Source organism: Solenopsis invicta, chromosome 1 (assembly GCF_016802725.1).
Source record: "Solenopsis invicta isolate M01_SB chromosome 1, UNIL_Sinv_3.0, whole genome shotgun sequence".
Taxonomy (NCBI): Eukaryota; Metazoa; Arthropoda; class Insecta; order Hymenoptera; family Formicidae; genus Solenopsis; species Solenopsis invicta.
In genome coordinates, this window is record NC_052664.1 from 25117365 (window position 1) to 25134070 (window position 16706).

The 16706-nt window shown below is 35.3% G+C and overlaps 2 protein-coding genes across 7 annotated transcripts in view; one reads left to right on the forward strand and one right to left on the reverse strand.

Moving 5' to 3' along the window:
• Nucleotides 1-609: 609 nt before the first annotated feature.
• LOC105202047 (60S ribosomal protein L37a) lies at nucleotides 610-1549 on the forward strand. Its single transcript, XM_011170413.3, has 3 exons — nucleotides 610-758; nucleotides 1029-1157; nucleotides 1374-1549. The coding sequence occupies exons 1-3, from the start codon at nucleotides 756-758 to the stop codon at nucleotides 1518-1520; spliced, it is 279 nt and encodes a 92-aa protein (XP_011168715.1). The 5' UTR covers nucleotides 610-755; the 3' UTR covers nucleotides 1521-1549.
• Nucleotides 1550-1839: 290 nt separating this feature from the next.
• Nucleotides 1840-16706, reverse strand: part of LOC105202046 (polypeptide N-acetylgalactosaminyltransferase 5) — a 79790-nt gene continuing 64923 nt past the window's right edge. For 4 of the 6 annotated variants that reach the window (XM_011170411.3, XM_026132486.2, XM_039447939.1 and 1 more), the window contains 7 exons: nucleotides 9122-9910; nucleotides 8553-8871; nucleotides 7662-7839; nucleotides 7032-7212; nucleotides 4539-4777; nucleotides 4275-4409; nucleotides 1840-4136 (listed from right to left, as the gene is read on the reverse strand). In XM_011170411.3, the coding sequence (XP_011168713.1) occupies nucleotides 3987-4136; nucleotides 4275-4409; nucleotides 4539-4777; nucleotides 7032-7212; nucleotides 7662-7839; nucleotides 8553-8871; nucleotides 9122-9737 (1818 nt within the window). In that variant the 5' untranslated portion in view covers nucleotides 9738-9910 and the 3' untranslated portion in view covers nucleotides 1840-3986. Of the gene's footprint in view, nucleotides 4137-4274; nucleotides 4410-4538; nucleotides 4778-5633; nucleotides 5815-7031; nucleotides 7213-7661; nucleotides 7840-8552; nucleotides 8872-9121; nucleotides 9911-10348; nucleotides 11619-16706 lie in introns of those variants that run through there. The other 2 variants (XM_039447930.1, XM_026132488.2) reach the window with 2 other exon arrangements.

Sequence of the window (16706 nt, forward strand, 5' to 3'; positions counted from 1 at the left end):
CTCGTCGATAATACGCCGTATCGGTTCACATCAGTTTGGATAAAATTAAATTAGCCACGGCTATTTCTCCCATATGCGCAGACATGTGTTCATAATCTCACTTTATCCTTCACTTTATCCTTCACATATATCTCGAGTATCTAAAGCAATCTGTCTTTATATTAAATTAAAAGTTACACGATGTAAACTTTTTACAGATGTGTGTGCATTGAGACAAAAATATAATTACAATATTAAAGCATTAAATTTTCTTCTATCAAATTAAATTAAAAATATAAGTACACATTTTGTTAAAATTCTGTTAAATTTTTTATAAATTTCCATTTTTTAAATTAAGATTTTATCTCATAAAAAATATTTTTTTATTATTATTTATTGAGAAAATTGTATTTATGGAATAGAATTTTTTATATGATAATTGTATTTTTATAATAGTATTTACTTGTATTATATTTTTAATAGTTGATTTACATAGACAAAGTATTTTCTTCGAAAAAAAAAAAAATATATAATTTTCTTTATAAAACAGTGTCTTCGTAGATAATAGAAATATTTACTATCAACTTTAAACTTGAAATTTAAATTTACCAAATCTTTCCCGCACAAGTTTGAAATACGTCATCAATGAACTCATTTCCTTTCGGCTAACTTCCGACGTTGCACGACGCGACACCGGCGACACCGTGTGAAAATTGCGAGATTACCTCTTTCCGGTTCTTCACGAAAGCGTTCGGTGATTACTCCGCTTGTTCAAAATGGTAAGACATTTTATCGAATCTCACGTATCTAATCTTGCTGAAATCCTCATAATGTTGATTACCAAGTGAGAATTATTGCCGTCGAGAAATTTTTTGTGTATATATTTCGTTGTAAAACGTTAACACTACATGCTTGTGGGGGATGTAACCCTACAGTGAGGTTATGTTTTGAAAGTGGTCAATGTTCGATACAATTATATATCTCTTTAGTCTTTAATATTATCGAAATTACGTGGAGTAGAAGAACTAAAACCATTTGAATTTTTACAGGCGAAACGCACGAAGAAGGTTGGAATCACCGGTAAATATGGCACCCGTTACGGTGCCTCCCTTAGAAAAATGGTGAAGAAAATGGAAATTACCCAACACAGCAAGTACACTTGCTCATTTTGTGGTAAGGTAAGTAATTATAGTATTTTATTTATAAGTTGAGAGGATAAAAACTTAATGCTCTTGATATACTTTTTAAAATTAATTGATGTATATAATAAAGTTTCTTTATTGTTTGTTCTAGAAACCTTTTATACGAACATTAATTTGATAATTTAATGTACTTAAAGTGTAACAGAAAGTATCAAACTCTATATTAATTATGCTATTTTTATTTTTTAATAGGAGGCGATGAAACGTAGCGTCGTAGGAATTTGGTCCTGTAAACGATGCAAGAGGACAGTTGCTGGTGGTGCGTGGGTATATTCCACAACGGCCGCTGCCTCAGTAAGATCAGCTGTACGTAGATTGCGTGAAGTTAAAGAACAGTAAATGTAATAAAATATCTTTTTAACAATTTATACTGTGATTTTATTTAATGCAGACCAATTGTTTCTAATTGATTTGATAATATATTTATAACCATAGTTCATTAAATTGATATTATTGAATTCATTTGATATCTTGATTTTTTGTTAGGTATATTATCTACATTTCTACATAACTGTTTATATCTTTTGTTACTAATGATTCATCTTAATATATAAAACAGTTATTTTAATGAGTATTAAGAAGTTGAATAATTTAATCATCACTGAATTTTTGTACTTATTAATCAGGAATTATAAATATTAAAATAATGATACCAACATTTCATGTATGTAACGAAACTAATTATTTATTCTAACAAGATGTAGATGTAGTGTGATAGTTATTTTATAAGATTTGATGGAATACTTATATGGTACAATTTTAACAACTATAAATAAATTACTTCTTAAGAAGTTTCATCTTTTAGTCAAACTTAATTACATTTTGAGAAAAAAAAATCAAAAGTCAGGTTTAAAAGTCATTAACGTGCATACATTCATTTTTACAAAATTTACTTACATCTTAAATTATTATACTAGTATTATAGAGACATCCGTTATATAAACTTAATAATGTATACAAATAATTTTTTATTGTCTTTAAAATATTATGCTTACACAGTTCAGACTATTATAATAATTTAAACTGTCCTGTCACATCATTATAATCGATTGAACTGTAAAGCTAGAGACATTATTCATTGAGCAAATGATTAAAATAAAAAAATCGTTTATTAGTAATTTTATTCATATTAATAATAGCATTCTCCACGAAATCAGCCTGTAAGGAATGATGTATTTGCAAAGAGGTACTATTGACTATCGTTTCTCAATGGAACACTTTGTCATTTACCTATAAAGTGGACTGACACATTGCTTATTTCAACATATAAATCAATTTGTATTCTATACAAAAATAAATAGCACAGTCTTAAAAGACAAATGTATCAAGCTATTAACGTTGCACCATCACCATAACATTCTTTTGGATTACATAAGAATAATGAGTATATTCGTCATTTAATAGCAGATACACAGGTAGGGAAGGTCTTAAAGCTGTGTCGGAAGTAATTTCACAGAAGTGTAAACATATAAAAGTTTTTTGTTTTCAATAGCAGATTTGAGAATATATTGAGTGAAAGATATTATTTTTATAATTGTTCGAAGACTAAGAATAAAAATATTCTGTCGCAATTTACGATATCGAGACGACAAAGGTGCCAAGATTTAAAAACAAAGAATAATTTTTTTTCGATTAATTCCTGTACGAACAATCATAATTTTTCTTAATTGTTGCATTTTAATTAGTTATTGAATCTGTGAATGATTGCGCTTCAAATGCGCCACACACAAAAATTGTTTTCTTTAAAACAATGTATGATACATAATTTTGTTTGCATGTTATGATTCGTAAATGAAACGTTGTTTTGTGGAAGTAGTTAACAAGTAACTCGCAAATGTGCGCAGTAGCTGATTATGCTAGAAAAATCTGCTATCATTAAAATATGGAAGACACTCTGGTACGTCTGCGTTAAAACTGCATTATGTCTCCGCAATCGAATTTAACGAGAGTTAATAATTGTATGCATCTAACTAAAAAACCTGATGAATTCTATATATTGCTATAAATTCTGATAAGTACTTTTCACGAAACGACGCGTAACAGTTAAATTATACGAACGAGATGCAACGAGGAACTATGAGAAACATGAATATAAAAAGATCCAGTGCTCTTCCCTAATTATTAAATGGATTGTACAATAATAATTTTTCTATATTATTATCGGTAGCGTCACATCGACTTCACTGACATTCCAGCATTCACTCCATCATTATCTCGCGATGCATTTCTAGCATATTCACATTTCATTTCGTTGCGTACCGATTTAACGGTCAATCATTCGTCATTGCACTCATCCGAAATTATCAAATATGTCTCTTTCTCTTTTGTATTAACAATTATTTATAACAGTGGTCTGATATGATTCTTTCTTTACTGCTTCTTAGCCAGAAAAGAAGAATAAGAGTTCACTCTGTTCGTCGTTTAGTATCACTTATGTTCACACGCGATCAGAGAAATTCGTCTCCGTCACTATTGTGCATTGATCAAGGCGTATCGTAAGGACCGTACCACGAGGAATGGCAGTAAATTTTCGATACTGCTTTATCAATAGTAAATAAATCCCATCTAACTATTTAACTACGATTTTTCTCACGCGACGAGAATTGATTCCTCGCGCACTGTCATTTCATTTAACGTACACATTCGGTGTGATATTGAACTATTTCTTCGCCATTCATTATAATACTTTATTTTCTCTTCTCATACGCGCGCACTTGGGAAGTCCTTTATGATCAGTCCATCGGTTACCATTTATTGAACATATTAACAAATATTGCGTATAGATCTGGCATTTAAAGTCGAGTATTAGCTGGCCTGCCACTTGAATTTGCTACGCATGATCCATTTCTGGCCGATGTTGTTGACGTCGCACTGCGCCAAGACAGGTTGCGACGCATCGCCCGAGTGGGGTTTTGACAAACAGTAACCCGTGTTCGTGTGTTTAATCATTTTGGTCTAGAAAAAACGACGTAGATCAATATCAATTTAATTTATCAAGAAATTAGATTTCATAAAATTTCATCTGCTCTATTTGTATCTACAGATATATTTTCTTAATATATTTAGGAATCTTTTTTTCCTTACGTTTCTTACCTCGTCACTATAAACCCACGCTTGATTGCCACCCATGCCATGACATCGTACGATTTTTACTGGACCTTGTGGACTAGCTGCATCAAGGCACATATCGTCGGACATTATCTGTTGTCGCTTAGTGTAAGCAAACACCTGGATAACACAGTTTACGTTAAAAATAATATGTGTACACATATATTCAAAACAGAAACCCGTCAGATTACGTCTTAAATTTCCATCATAACGCGTGATTACTTTAGTAATCCAAAATGAAATACAAACCTGATTACCACCTAATCCGTGACAATAACTAATTCCGACGTTTTCCCCAGTTCTTCTGCCCATAGTATCCAAGCAAGTTTGTGTTTCAACGTTTTTCACATCGCCGAGATAGTAATAATCTAGTGGCATTGGCGATTCTGGGTATATATTCTCCAAATACCATCTGAAGCTCTTGCATTTCAGTCGTTCTCTCAATTTTATCCGTTCCGAAACATCACCGACGTCAACATTTCGCGCCCCTAAAATAAAATTAATTTTCCATAACGCTATTTTATGAGGAAACGACGAATTTATTTGCACGTAATATATTTTTGCATATTGTGCTCGCATGTAAATTGGTTGCAAAGATTTATCAGAGAATTTTGTGCTAAAAATAAAGAAATTTGTGATCATGGTATATATTGTATGATACATTAAAAATGCCATATGCTTGCTCCTAAAAAAATAATTGTGCAGTTATGCAACGCATTTTGTCTGGAAATCTGAAAGATGTAAAGAAGTTTATGAAGTAGCATTGATTTATATATACACCATAACTGTTTCATTTTGCAAATGTAGCGTGCAGAGATGTATTGTGCTTCATTAGAACTGTTTTACATTGGAATAATTTAGTACATTAGAGCAATTAGGAAACTATTATGAATACATATGTGCTTTGTATTCATGTTATTTGTACGTCTATTACTCTAATAGAATATCTCCCTTTAATAATAACCTTTAATAGTTTCACATAGAACCCTTAATGCCATGCGTGACTTATTTTTTTACTCCAAGTACACCTCTACATATTTTATTTGCATTGTCGCTCTCGCTTTATTGTACATTATACCCATCGTTGTTTAATGGATTATTAAGTAACGACATTATAATACTGAGAGAAGGTAGGTAATAGCAATGATGTCTTAAATAAATGTTAACGGGTATCTGATAGAGACAGTAGAGCACCCGAAGCCGTAAACAAAAATGATTGACAAAGAGACATGCAGAAACCTTCCAAAGCATGCTGCATCGCAAAGCAACCGATATATAGAAAGAGATATTAGGGATAGATTCGTTTTTTTTTTGTTTTGTGAGATACGCCAGTGTTAGTGCTACCTGGATTAATGTTGTAATAGAAGTACTTCCATTGGTCCAACCAAACTTCTGCGAGCCGCGCATTGTTGTGGTTGACTATCTTGCTCGTACCGCCCGGGAAGGTATACGGGGTTGACTTACGGAATACATGCCCGACGTGCGAGCATGTCGCTATTTCCAATGTCCCACCACACATCCATATCTAACCAACTCAGTTCTGTTAGTGTGTTAGCAGTTACAAATGATAGGTATAACACGATAAGGAGACAAAAAGAAAAAGAATAACAACACATGGCGAATATGATATCATATTCTGCGGCTCACGGTGGGATTTAGAAACTCTTCTCTTGCGGCACCTATAATGTAGTCTAATTAAGAGAATTAAAAGCAAGCGCAATTTTCATTTGGTTAGTCGGCTGGATGGATGAGTGGTTAAGACTACACCAGCATTCGTATCGAGACACAAAAATAAAATATATCTGAAATGTTCATTCAATGCTCATGTTTAATGCCTGTGGCTATTTCTTAATTCTATATTGTATAACAGTGTACTTGTTGTTTGATCGATTAAGGAAACAAACTGGAGTAAAAAGTACTTTGACGGCAGCAATTGCGAAGATAATTTCTGTAGTTGGAAATTTTATGGTTTTAGTTTCCATATTAAACTATAAATACAACTACTGATGTGTATTATGCATGAAGTATTAGTAAATACACACATAAATCATAATGTGCATAACACATACAAAACAGATTAACTAATTTGTGTATATATAGCTAACGTGTTAAAACCATTTTATGAAAATGTATTAACGCAAGACTGTTATTAATTATTAGTTAAATGGAGAAACAACTTGTTAACAAGGAAATAATGCATTCAGAAACAACTGCAATTCACATAGGTATGTGAATTGTAATAATTTTATGAGTGAGAAATAATGTAAACGGCTTGTATCAGATACCCGTCAAATAATATGTAGCGTTTTGCTTGTGAAGGATATAATTATGTTATATTAATATGAAATTAATACTACAATTTTTCAGAAAATACTTATGAATCAATATCGTTGCTTTCGATAAAAGCGCTATATGAGTACCAACTACATAGAAATTTTGAAGCAATTATTGACTAATAAATCATGAAGAGTAAATACGTTAACTTTTTCAATGGATTTTGCAACAAATTTTTTTAACAACTTTTTTTTAATTGCATCCGATGTATGTATATGTGTTTATCATAATAATGAATCATTTTCAGTGAAAAATGAAAATTTGTAATAGATAACATATTCGAATTCTAATGGTACACGATATGGTATGTATGGGAAATGTATGACAGATGTGCATAATGATGGCATCATTTAGCGCAATTTAAACATTGGAGAGAAATTAATTAAACGGTACGCTTGATTATCTAACCTGGATTCATGGCATAGTAAAAATCTCTCCACTCATCCATCCAGACTTCGGCCACCCTAGCCGCATTGTGCAGGACTATCTTGCTGACACCACCAGGGAATGTATATGGACTCTTGTCCCGGAATACATGTCCCACATGTGAGCACGGACTGATTTCTAATGTTCCGCCACATTGCCACACCTATAAGGCACTTATGACTTCACAAATGACAACGAAAGTTTATGCGCGATTACCCTTTGAAGACCCTCTAAAATCTCTTCGTTAAATATCTTAATAATACTGGACAGTTATCTCTAATATAAGATAGAAAGGCGAAAGTTATTACTAATTAGGAATAATTTGTTTTTCGTCAAGAGCAAAGTCAGGTTGCAGAGAATCCTACAAATTAATTTATAAATATATGCAGTTAGGATTTTAGCATGAAATCATCAATTTTTTCAAACATTTTGGTCTTCATTATTTTATATTTGTAAATTTTATTAATTTTTTAAATTAGATTATATAATATTGAATAGACCATTAATCTATTCACCATGTGATTTTGTTGAATATAAGCTCATGCTGTATAAAATTTTCATGAATAATTGTGATAAATTGGTAATTTTCTTTGTATCTTGAACAACGCTTACCCGGAAGCTCATTTCAAGGTTTTCACCACCCCAGATATCCATGCCTTCGTCATACGCGCCCAACTCGTAGAAGTATTCTTTATCGATGGAGAATAATCCACCGGCCATAGTCGGTGTTCGTAGAGGTGCAGTTCTATCGCTGTTTCTCCTATCCATTTCTCTCTGAGCAACTCGATACCTTATTGAGCAAAATTACCGTAATATTAATATTTTATTTAAAACAATAAAGTTAAAAACAATAAAAAAAAGTTAAAAATAAAAATTTAGATACATAAACTAAATGTTGCTAATAATTTGAGATACTGTTAGCTGCGTTTTGTTTTGATTTTAAATTTTGAAATTAATTATAAATTTAAATTACAACATAAATTTAAGCATAAATTTAAATTGATTAAACAATAAATAATAAACATGTACACATTTGCGGTAAGTATTGCGGAAACCGTAAATTTGTAAACACGACCGCTTGTAATTATACAATGAGAGAAAGAGAAAAGGACTGTATTGATTATATTTCAGATCGTTATATGTAAATGTAACTAAATTAGACCGAGAAATATTGAATTTATGAGTATGATAACTTAAAAATCATTGAATTTATGAAACTACCTGGCGTAATTTAACGGAGATATAAATTTATGTCAATAATATATATGTCAGCATGGATCGATAGATTTAATATTTCAAACGGATTTAGCTATATATGCCAATGTAACTATTCATGACTTGCAAAATATGTAGATTTCCACATTTGCAACTCAAATTTCTTTCGTGTTTTTTTTTTATTTTTTAGAAGGCAAAAGGGATTTAACTATTTTGGTTAAAATACGAACGTAATCCTATTAAAAATTCATGACGTTTAAACGTTGCAACATTATAATGCTGTAATACCATCTGAAGTTCAATTTCCAATTGAAACCTCCCCAGGTCATGTCGCTGGCCGGGATGTACTCGAAGGTGTCGTCGCTGATTACGTCTATGATCGGACAAACAACGGTATGCCTGTCCTTCGCGATTCTTGACAATAGCGGCTCCAACCAGCCCTCGGTGCACTCGCAGTGCGCATCCAGAAACGTGATTACCTGTCCCTTAACGTGCTTCGCCCCTAAAAGCCTCGCTCTTATCAGGCCCGACCTCTTCTCGGTGCGATACACGTATGTGGGGACGGGAAGCGTGGATATATAATCCTCCAAATCTTGCTTCAGATGATCTAAAAAAATAAATAAAATTTCACTGATCACTGGTCGCGATCCAAGTTTCACAGCGGTTCTTGCAATCATCCTCTATCGACTCGATATAGACATTTATATTTTCCTTCGTTTAAACAAACAGCTGCGTTGATCGCTCGCAGATACGCGATATAGGAATTACAAATCAATCTACACACTACAACTACTACACGGTAAAAACATTGTTGTTCGCCATTGTTGTTCGCACGTTACGTTTATTTGAGAACGTACCGCGCTCGCTCGCGTCGTCCACGAGGATGATTTCCTTCAGCAGCGATCTGGGAGACCTGTTTATCACGGACCAGACCGTCCGCAGCAGAGTGGTCCACGCCTCGTTATGGAAAACTATCACGATACTCGTGTCTGGAAGATACTTGGCGTGTTTCTTATTCTTACAACCCTCGAGTCTAATGTCCTTTAGAGAACGGTTTAAGGAGATCATGTCGCTGGCCATCAGATTGAATTGATTCAGTTTAAACAGCTCCTGCTGCTTGGCCTCGTTCTCCGGCGCGATGTGCACCGCCGCACCCATCTCGCCGGGGCTGCCCTTATTCTCCTTGACGACCTTCGCCGGCCGCCACAGGTGCAGCTGCGACTGCGGATACTGCCTTTTATTACTATGGTCCTGCTTTATTGCCTGCGGCTCCTTGATCTGAGACTTTAGATGCTGTTGAAGCGGCTCCTCAGACTGAAGTGCCTGTTGTTGCTTGTTGTCCGAGCAGCCCCATCCGGACCCTCCGATGCAGTCCGAATAGAGCATGAGCACCATGACGTCGACCAGGAACCATACCAGGGACGTCAGCAGTATCACTTGACACGTGTGAATGCGAATCTTGGAGCGGAACATCTTTCAACGGCGGCAGTCTTCCGCTTGTACCACGAGCTCATCACCCAGTCCGCCGCGCGTAAACTCGCGATAAGGATTTCTCGACGAGGCACAAAACGAGATACAATCGTGTTCTACTAATTGCGCGGGCCTTCATGGAATTACATGACTGAGGACGGTCGGTTTTCAGCGCTCTGTAACAGAAAGAGAAGCCGGATTCATTGCGGATTCGTTGGTGCGTGAGTGAGTTCCTGTCGCTTCGGGAATTCCCGAGTTGGTATTTTTAAAGGTTACCCGGGAGATGCAACCAGAATTTTTTCGGCAGATCGATCGTCCGCTTTGGCTTTACGCACGCTTATCACGAATCGCTTCTACGAATCGCGAATGAGGCCCGGATTTATTTTTTCTTCTCACATCGCGTACAATCGTATCGGGGATGGAACCGGCGATGAAACCAGCGATACGGCTTGCGAAAGACGAATAAAAACTCGTTACGCAAATCGATGGCTTGCCCGTGATAATATTTACAAAAAGCTCGTAATAAATCAAGCTCACGTTTTCGTCAGATATTTCTTCCAAATATTTTATATATGAATTTTAATATCTAATACTTTGCATGTCTATATACTTACGTTTATACGTTTAATATTTTATGTCTCTTGACGTATCTTGAACTTTTATTACCGTAAAACTAATTTTAACGCTGTTATTAATAATGACGCCTCCTGCGGATCATTTTATACTTTATACCAAGCTCTCGGGAGAGGCTTTCGATTTTTTTATGCATGTAAGCATACGCTGCGGCGATTACGAGAACGGAAATACGAGGAGACCGCGCGGACGAAAAGTGCATACGTCAGCTGGGGGTAACCAGAGCACTTTGCGACACTTAGGTAGACACTTAGCACATGACTAATTCGCAGGAGGTACACACATCGATCGCGGAGAGAATGTCACTTTTAAACGGGACACTCCGTTTCGATTAGTCGCTCGACGCGCGAGTTTCATGCTGGTTTTCCCGCAAATAGAACCGACAACGTATGTACATACAATGACATGCGACTCGCGCGTACGCATTTATGTCCACAAGTCTGAGGTGGATCAGATAAGAGTGATGAACTCGCCTATATACCTATCGCGCATATCAGTAAGTTCTTATCGCGTTGTGTCGCGCGTAAAATCCCCTTGCCTCCGTCACAACCGTATCGACTGTAAAGCCGGTGGCTTGCGACTTTATGAAAAAAGAAATGGAAAAAAATGCAGAATCATCGGAAATGATGTAATTATGCGCGAGGCAAGCTTATTATTGTATTTCGCGTTATCGGATATAACGAGCGACACGTTGCTTTGCATATCTATTAACGAGAAAGGCCAACTCAAGATGGCCTACGCAGAACTAATGGCTTTCGCAAAACTTGCAATAATTTCAGGTATTGAACAAAACAAATGTTACTTTCGACGTCACGGAGCGTTACCCCTTTTGCGAAACAAACTCCGTGCAAACGTAGGTCCGCCTTTTACCTCCGGTACCGCCACGGTAACACTGCGATTGCAGTCGATACTGGCTGTCATAATCGCGACAAAAAAAAATAGTATAAATCATAATGGCAAAGTGTTTCGAAGACATGACGGAAATACAGATCCGTGAGTAATTATCCCACGCAGCCAGCGAGGTCACTTGGCCTGGGAAATTATATTGCGATGAGACAGCCGTGCTCTCCCGATGGTACTAATTAATTAGCCGCTGCTAAATAATTCACTTTCATCACGATAACGAGCGGGAAATGGGAGTAATAATGTCGGATGACTATGCGCGACCCAAAGAACAACAGCGACATTCCCTGCCGGTTGCACTGCGCGAACTTTCTATTATAAAAAAAAGGCCGAATATATAATGAACACACACACACACACACACACACACGCACGCACGCACGCACGCACGCACGCACGCATCCGCGCGCATATACGTATAGGCTCGTATTCGGCACGTGCTTATAAAAATGTTGACGCACCTTTTCGTCTTTCTATCTTTATCGTTAGATTTAAAACAAATATAAAATTACACAAAAACGTGATAAAATCTTTAGAAGTGCATCCCAAATGTGAAACATTTATAGCATAATGCAGAAAACAAAAATCATTACAGTACACAATGTAAAAATGCATTTGCACAATAACTGTATAAATTTTGCAACGTACATTTTTCGCAAAGATTAAGATTGAGAGATAAAAAGATAAAACGTAGAGACTACGTTCGGAAATCAAGTATCTAAAACTTTCTTACTTTGTAGAGAGAAAACGAAATCGTGATAACATTGTAGAGATATAATAAACAATGTTGTAATACTGGGTATAATGTATTCTTCGCTTAATGTCTATCTCCACATCACTACTATTCTTGCAGAAATCATCATGTAGTTTTCGTATTCTCAAGAAATGGCAAATCTCTACGAAATGCTTTACGGTTAACAATAATAGATGCATAAAGTATTTCCGGATGAGGAAACGTCGTAAAAACTATACGGCAATCATTTTGCAGCCGCCTCTGTAACAGTCGGTGGATAATGTTGGTGCTATTAACAACATTGCGTGCTGGTTACTGATAAATCGATACGCTGCTGCAGCACGTTAATATTGTCAAGACGGGACATTGCTTCGTGACCACGTCATAAAAGTCTTGTGACAAAGTGATGAATTGCATGTCTGCGGTCGAAGTGCTAAGCTACTTCTATTGTTTCACCATTGTATCGCGGAAACTGCGCTCCACGAAACAGATGTTCGTAGATAAAGTGTATTTTGAACACGAACTACCTCGCCGGTGCTGGTTAACTTTTCTAATATTCAAGATAGAAAGTCCTAAAATATTTTATCCATTTATAGCACTGAGCGAACTTATCTTTACTAACTTAAAGATGGGATCGATATTTGTGCACATTTCGGAATCTCGTACATTTCAGTCGAATTCATTCTTAAAAAAGCATATTTGATTGTTATTATTTGATTGTATGTGAGATTTTATATTTGTCGCAATTCACGCGAAATCATTTCAACGTAATTCAAATGTAATTAATTTTATATATATAATGAGTCTATTTTTATTCTCTTCTAATCAGATTTGACATGATAATTAGTTGTTTTTTTATAAAATTAGCAATCTATTTTCAAAGTTTCATGAGAATTTACAGAGTCGTGTTTGTTCTCCAGAGATTTCTAAAATTATAGAATTAATTAGAAAATCTATAGATATAATAAATCAAATTTGAAAATATAGGATTTCCATTAATTATATCCACATCTCAAAAATGAAATAAATATACGGAGTCAAGTATTTCTAATCTCGTAACGATTTTTCAGGAAATAAACACCTTGCCATTCTTTTCACGAGGACAATCAGGTTTAATTTTCATTGGCCGTGCTTAAACGAGAAAGTTATCGTAATCGAAGTGCTTGAAAGTCCACCAATATCACATTGACGCAATGCGACGCCAGGTAATGTCATTAAGAAAGTCTTCCCGCACAATAGACAGCTATGAAAGAGCTAAGCTCCAACCTTGTTATCCACCACAAAAAGCTCTAAGCCCCGCAATAATTCAGACTGCGTAATAACTTCTCTGAAACTCGAAGTCGAACACGAAAGTATATTAATTAGATTCAGAGTTATTTGCTTTCCGTGCGATACCGACCATTTTCTTGAGATGAATTTAGTTTCTAATATAAATAATGCGAGAGGCTAAAACGTAGCGTGATAATTAATTATGTAATAACTTTACGTTCGCCGACTTTACTCGGCAGATAAGTAATTCATGTTTATAAAGTCACGGTGAACGACCTGGTTTCGTTGTTGTGTATACATAATTTGTATATATGCGCGAAGTTGATATCAAATACAATAAAACTTGTAACGTTTATTACACGGTAAACCGAGAGGGAGATGAAAGACATTGAAAATTTATTATCGGATCTTGTTTCGTTTAGGGCTCTCCCAGGATCTTCTTACCTAAAGGTGTAATCGGTGATATTTAACCCTAGGCGCAGGGTGGGTTCCGAAAATTTGGAAGCGTTCGCAAAATTCAGTTTGAGTTTGTATTAAATTTGTTGGATACGGATAATTTCTGTCTGATGACATACACGGTAATTACCTTAATCGTTCCAGCGGCCCGAGGGATCGATTTAAGCCCTCAACAGAGAAAATTAACTAAACTAATCACATGGGAAGGCCGGTAGGACCCGTGAGAACTCAGCATTAATGTAATACGCCTAAAATGAAACTTGTAATTATATAATCCACGTAGGCTGTCGCGTCTCCTTTAGTTTTGCCCGTGGCTCGTGGTAGATGAATGGCCAAAGAAATTCGTTTCGTAATATCTAGTTATCGCGAGAAATTATATTCAAGATAAAAGGCGATAAACGCTTACCCCACCGAATTATGATCGACAATAAGATTTTTAACGTGTCGATTTATTGTGTGTATCTATATATAGATTTACGTGGATAGAGATTTGTTAAAGTATAAATTAGATTATCTTTGGATTTGCGTATGGATTTATTGGATAAACCAAATTAGCTTCTCTCTCGAGTTTTTTCCTCTTCGAACGGACGTGACGTGTAATGATCGCTATGCACATACCATTCGAAGAGGGATCCATTAAGAACCGGTTTCATGGATGCTCCGAAACGGCTTTACGCGAGCTATTTAATCGTGTATCGAGGTATAAAAATGAATATACCATATTGTTAGGCGTCACGAACTGAACTACAAGCGTAAACTACGGCGTGATCGATTGTTAGATTGAAACTCGGCGACTCTTTGTATCGATGGCTTTATATAAACTCTTTATATCACCCGCTTAATTAAAAGTGATAATTGTCGCGAAGTTAATGTAATACTTATCTTGGTAATATATTAGAATAATAAAACGAGGTTAGAAGGAACTTTAAAATAATAACGGAAGTGTTGTAAAATTCTATTCTGAAATTTTGTGAAAGGTTAAAAAATTATTACCTGAGAAACGCTATGCAGTATGTCAGTGTAATGATGAGTTGCAAAATAAAATTGTAAATTAAACGATCCAATTTCGTTGCATATGGATAGCAATGTGCGGATCGTGCACAAGTTACAATACGCGTAATGCTAGATAATCCTCATGAATTAATATGCAGCTGTTGTGCTGAATTTTAAATGCATGTTAGTCATAGAGAAAATGTTATAAATAGATTTTCCATTATGCCGATAACACGTTGAGTTTCTCTGGGTTAGTAATGTATGTATAATATATATCTGCAAATGAGTGCGGCAAGCGAGAGCGCAATATCAATATCGTGGTTAACGAGCACTAGCGGTGTGGTAAAATCGCGATCAAATATTTTATACAGAGTATAATATAACGCGAATGAACTGAATTTAAAAGGCGTGACGTCACAGATTAATTTAAGCGGGTAACTAGCGATTACAAACACGATAGGGGTGTTTGCATCAATACTTACACGCGCAATAAAATCCCTGTAAAAATTCGATTCAGTATTAATCCCGTCCGTCGTTGAAAGGTAGCTTTGGGCTCTAGCGGATTTATATACATGACAGTTATATATACTTTCAGAATATTTTCATAAACGGTTACGTAATGATCTGAAAAAGCTGACGTAGCATTTTCATATTTTCATATTCCTGAGCTTTGTATTTCGAAATTCTGGGAGAGATATAATTTTTTAAATTAATGCCACGAATTAATTATCGAGGGTGTTATTAGCACACAAATTCAGCGACATATATTCTTTTGAATCATTTAATCAGCCATTACAATCTGCGGGTGTTTTATATATTATATAACATAATAATCAGGCTAATTTCGCGCGCTTCACGGTTAGATTATATCTTAGGAAAAACATATGTGCGTTCCGAAATATCGAATTCATCGCGAGATAATCACGAAGTGACATAATTCCGTAATAATTGCGAGGCTCTCTAATATGTATGCCACATAGTTGCATTTAAGCAGGTTAAGCGTATGCATGTTCGAATTCGAGAACAATGTGTTCCTGCCGGCGTTTAAAATTGTACCGGAGCAGAGCCAGACAATACTGGCAATACAATGAAGATCGCAGTATCGTACGTGTATACCGTTATTACGCGCCGTTTTATACGGGTCACAAACCGGCATATAGCTTTCCGGGTAATGGAGAACGGATTAACAGTGAAAAACGCGATTGAGTGTGCATTTGACCGGCCAGTACCGGTCTCGCGCAGCATCCTGCAAATGTTAACTCTCGTGCAACGTTAACACTCGCATTTATTTACTCCGAACTGTTTCGATAATAAGATATGGCGCAATTTGCAATTAACAAGGCGACCAATTAAATTTATTCAGTCAGGCGTATACGACTCCGTTATTTATGTATATGGAATACAATAAGCAATGCAATAATGATTCTTCATCTAAGTACCATATATATATAATATATTCGTATACGATACATAGTCGAAGTTATATTATACATATATTTCAAGTTGTGCTCTCTGAAAACAAATTGGAAATGATATTTCTCGATAATTAATATAAAATGTATTACGTGTAAAGAACGATTTTACTCGAAAATTTAGTGAGCTACAAATCTGAAAATAATTTTATTAGACGTTAGATCACCAACACAATTATGTAGGACACTCAAAGTTATTTGTTAGAATGTCAAAATTATTTTTAACATTGTTCATTGCGTTTATATAACGTCCTACATAATTATTTTGATGATGCAACAAAATTGTTTTCAAATCTAGTTAAATTTTAAAGTAAAATCGTTCTTTTGTATGACTTTATTTTGCAAAGCGTGAGATCTGGCTGCTGAATAAAATATTTCCAATTCTGCCAGTTTATATATAACGGATTTACTCCAAAATCTGTGTGGTCTGCCGTGGAGTGGACTCAGTATTATAATATCAACATGGAAATATGACGATTTTTATATCATTGATAGCGTTTTTTACGAGGCACT

Bases quoted from the DNA above. Each gene is read 5' to 3' on its own strand.
- LOC105202047 (XM_011170413.3), top strand. The intron at 1,158-1,373 runs GTAAGTAATTAT...ATTTTTTAATAG, and splicing joins CTTGCTCATTTTGTGGTAAG to GAGGCGATGAAACGTAGCGT.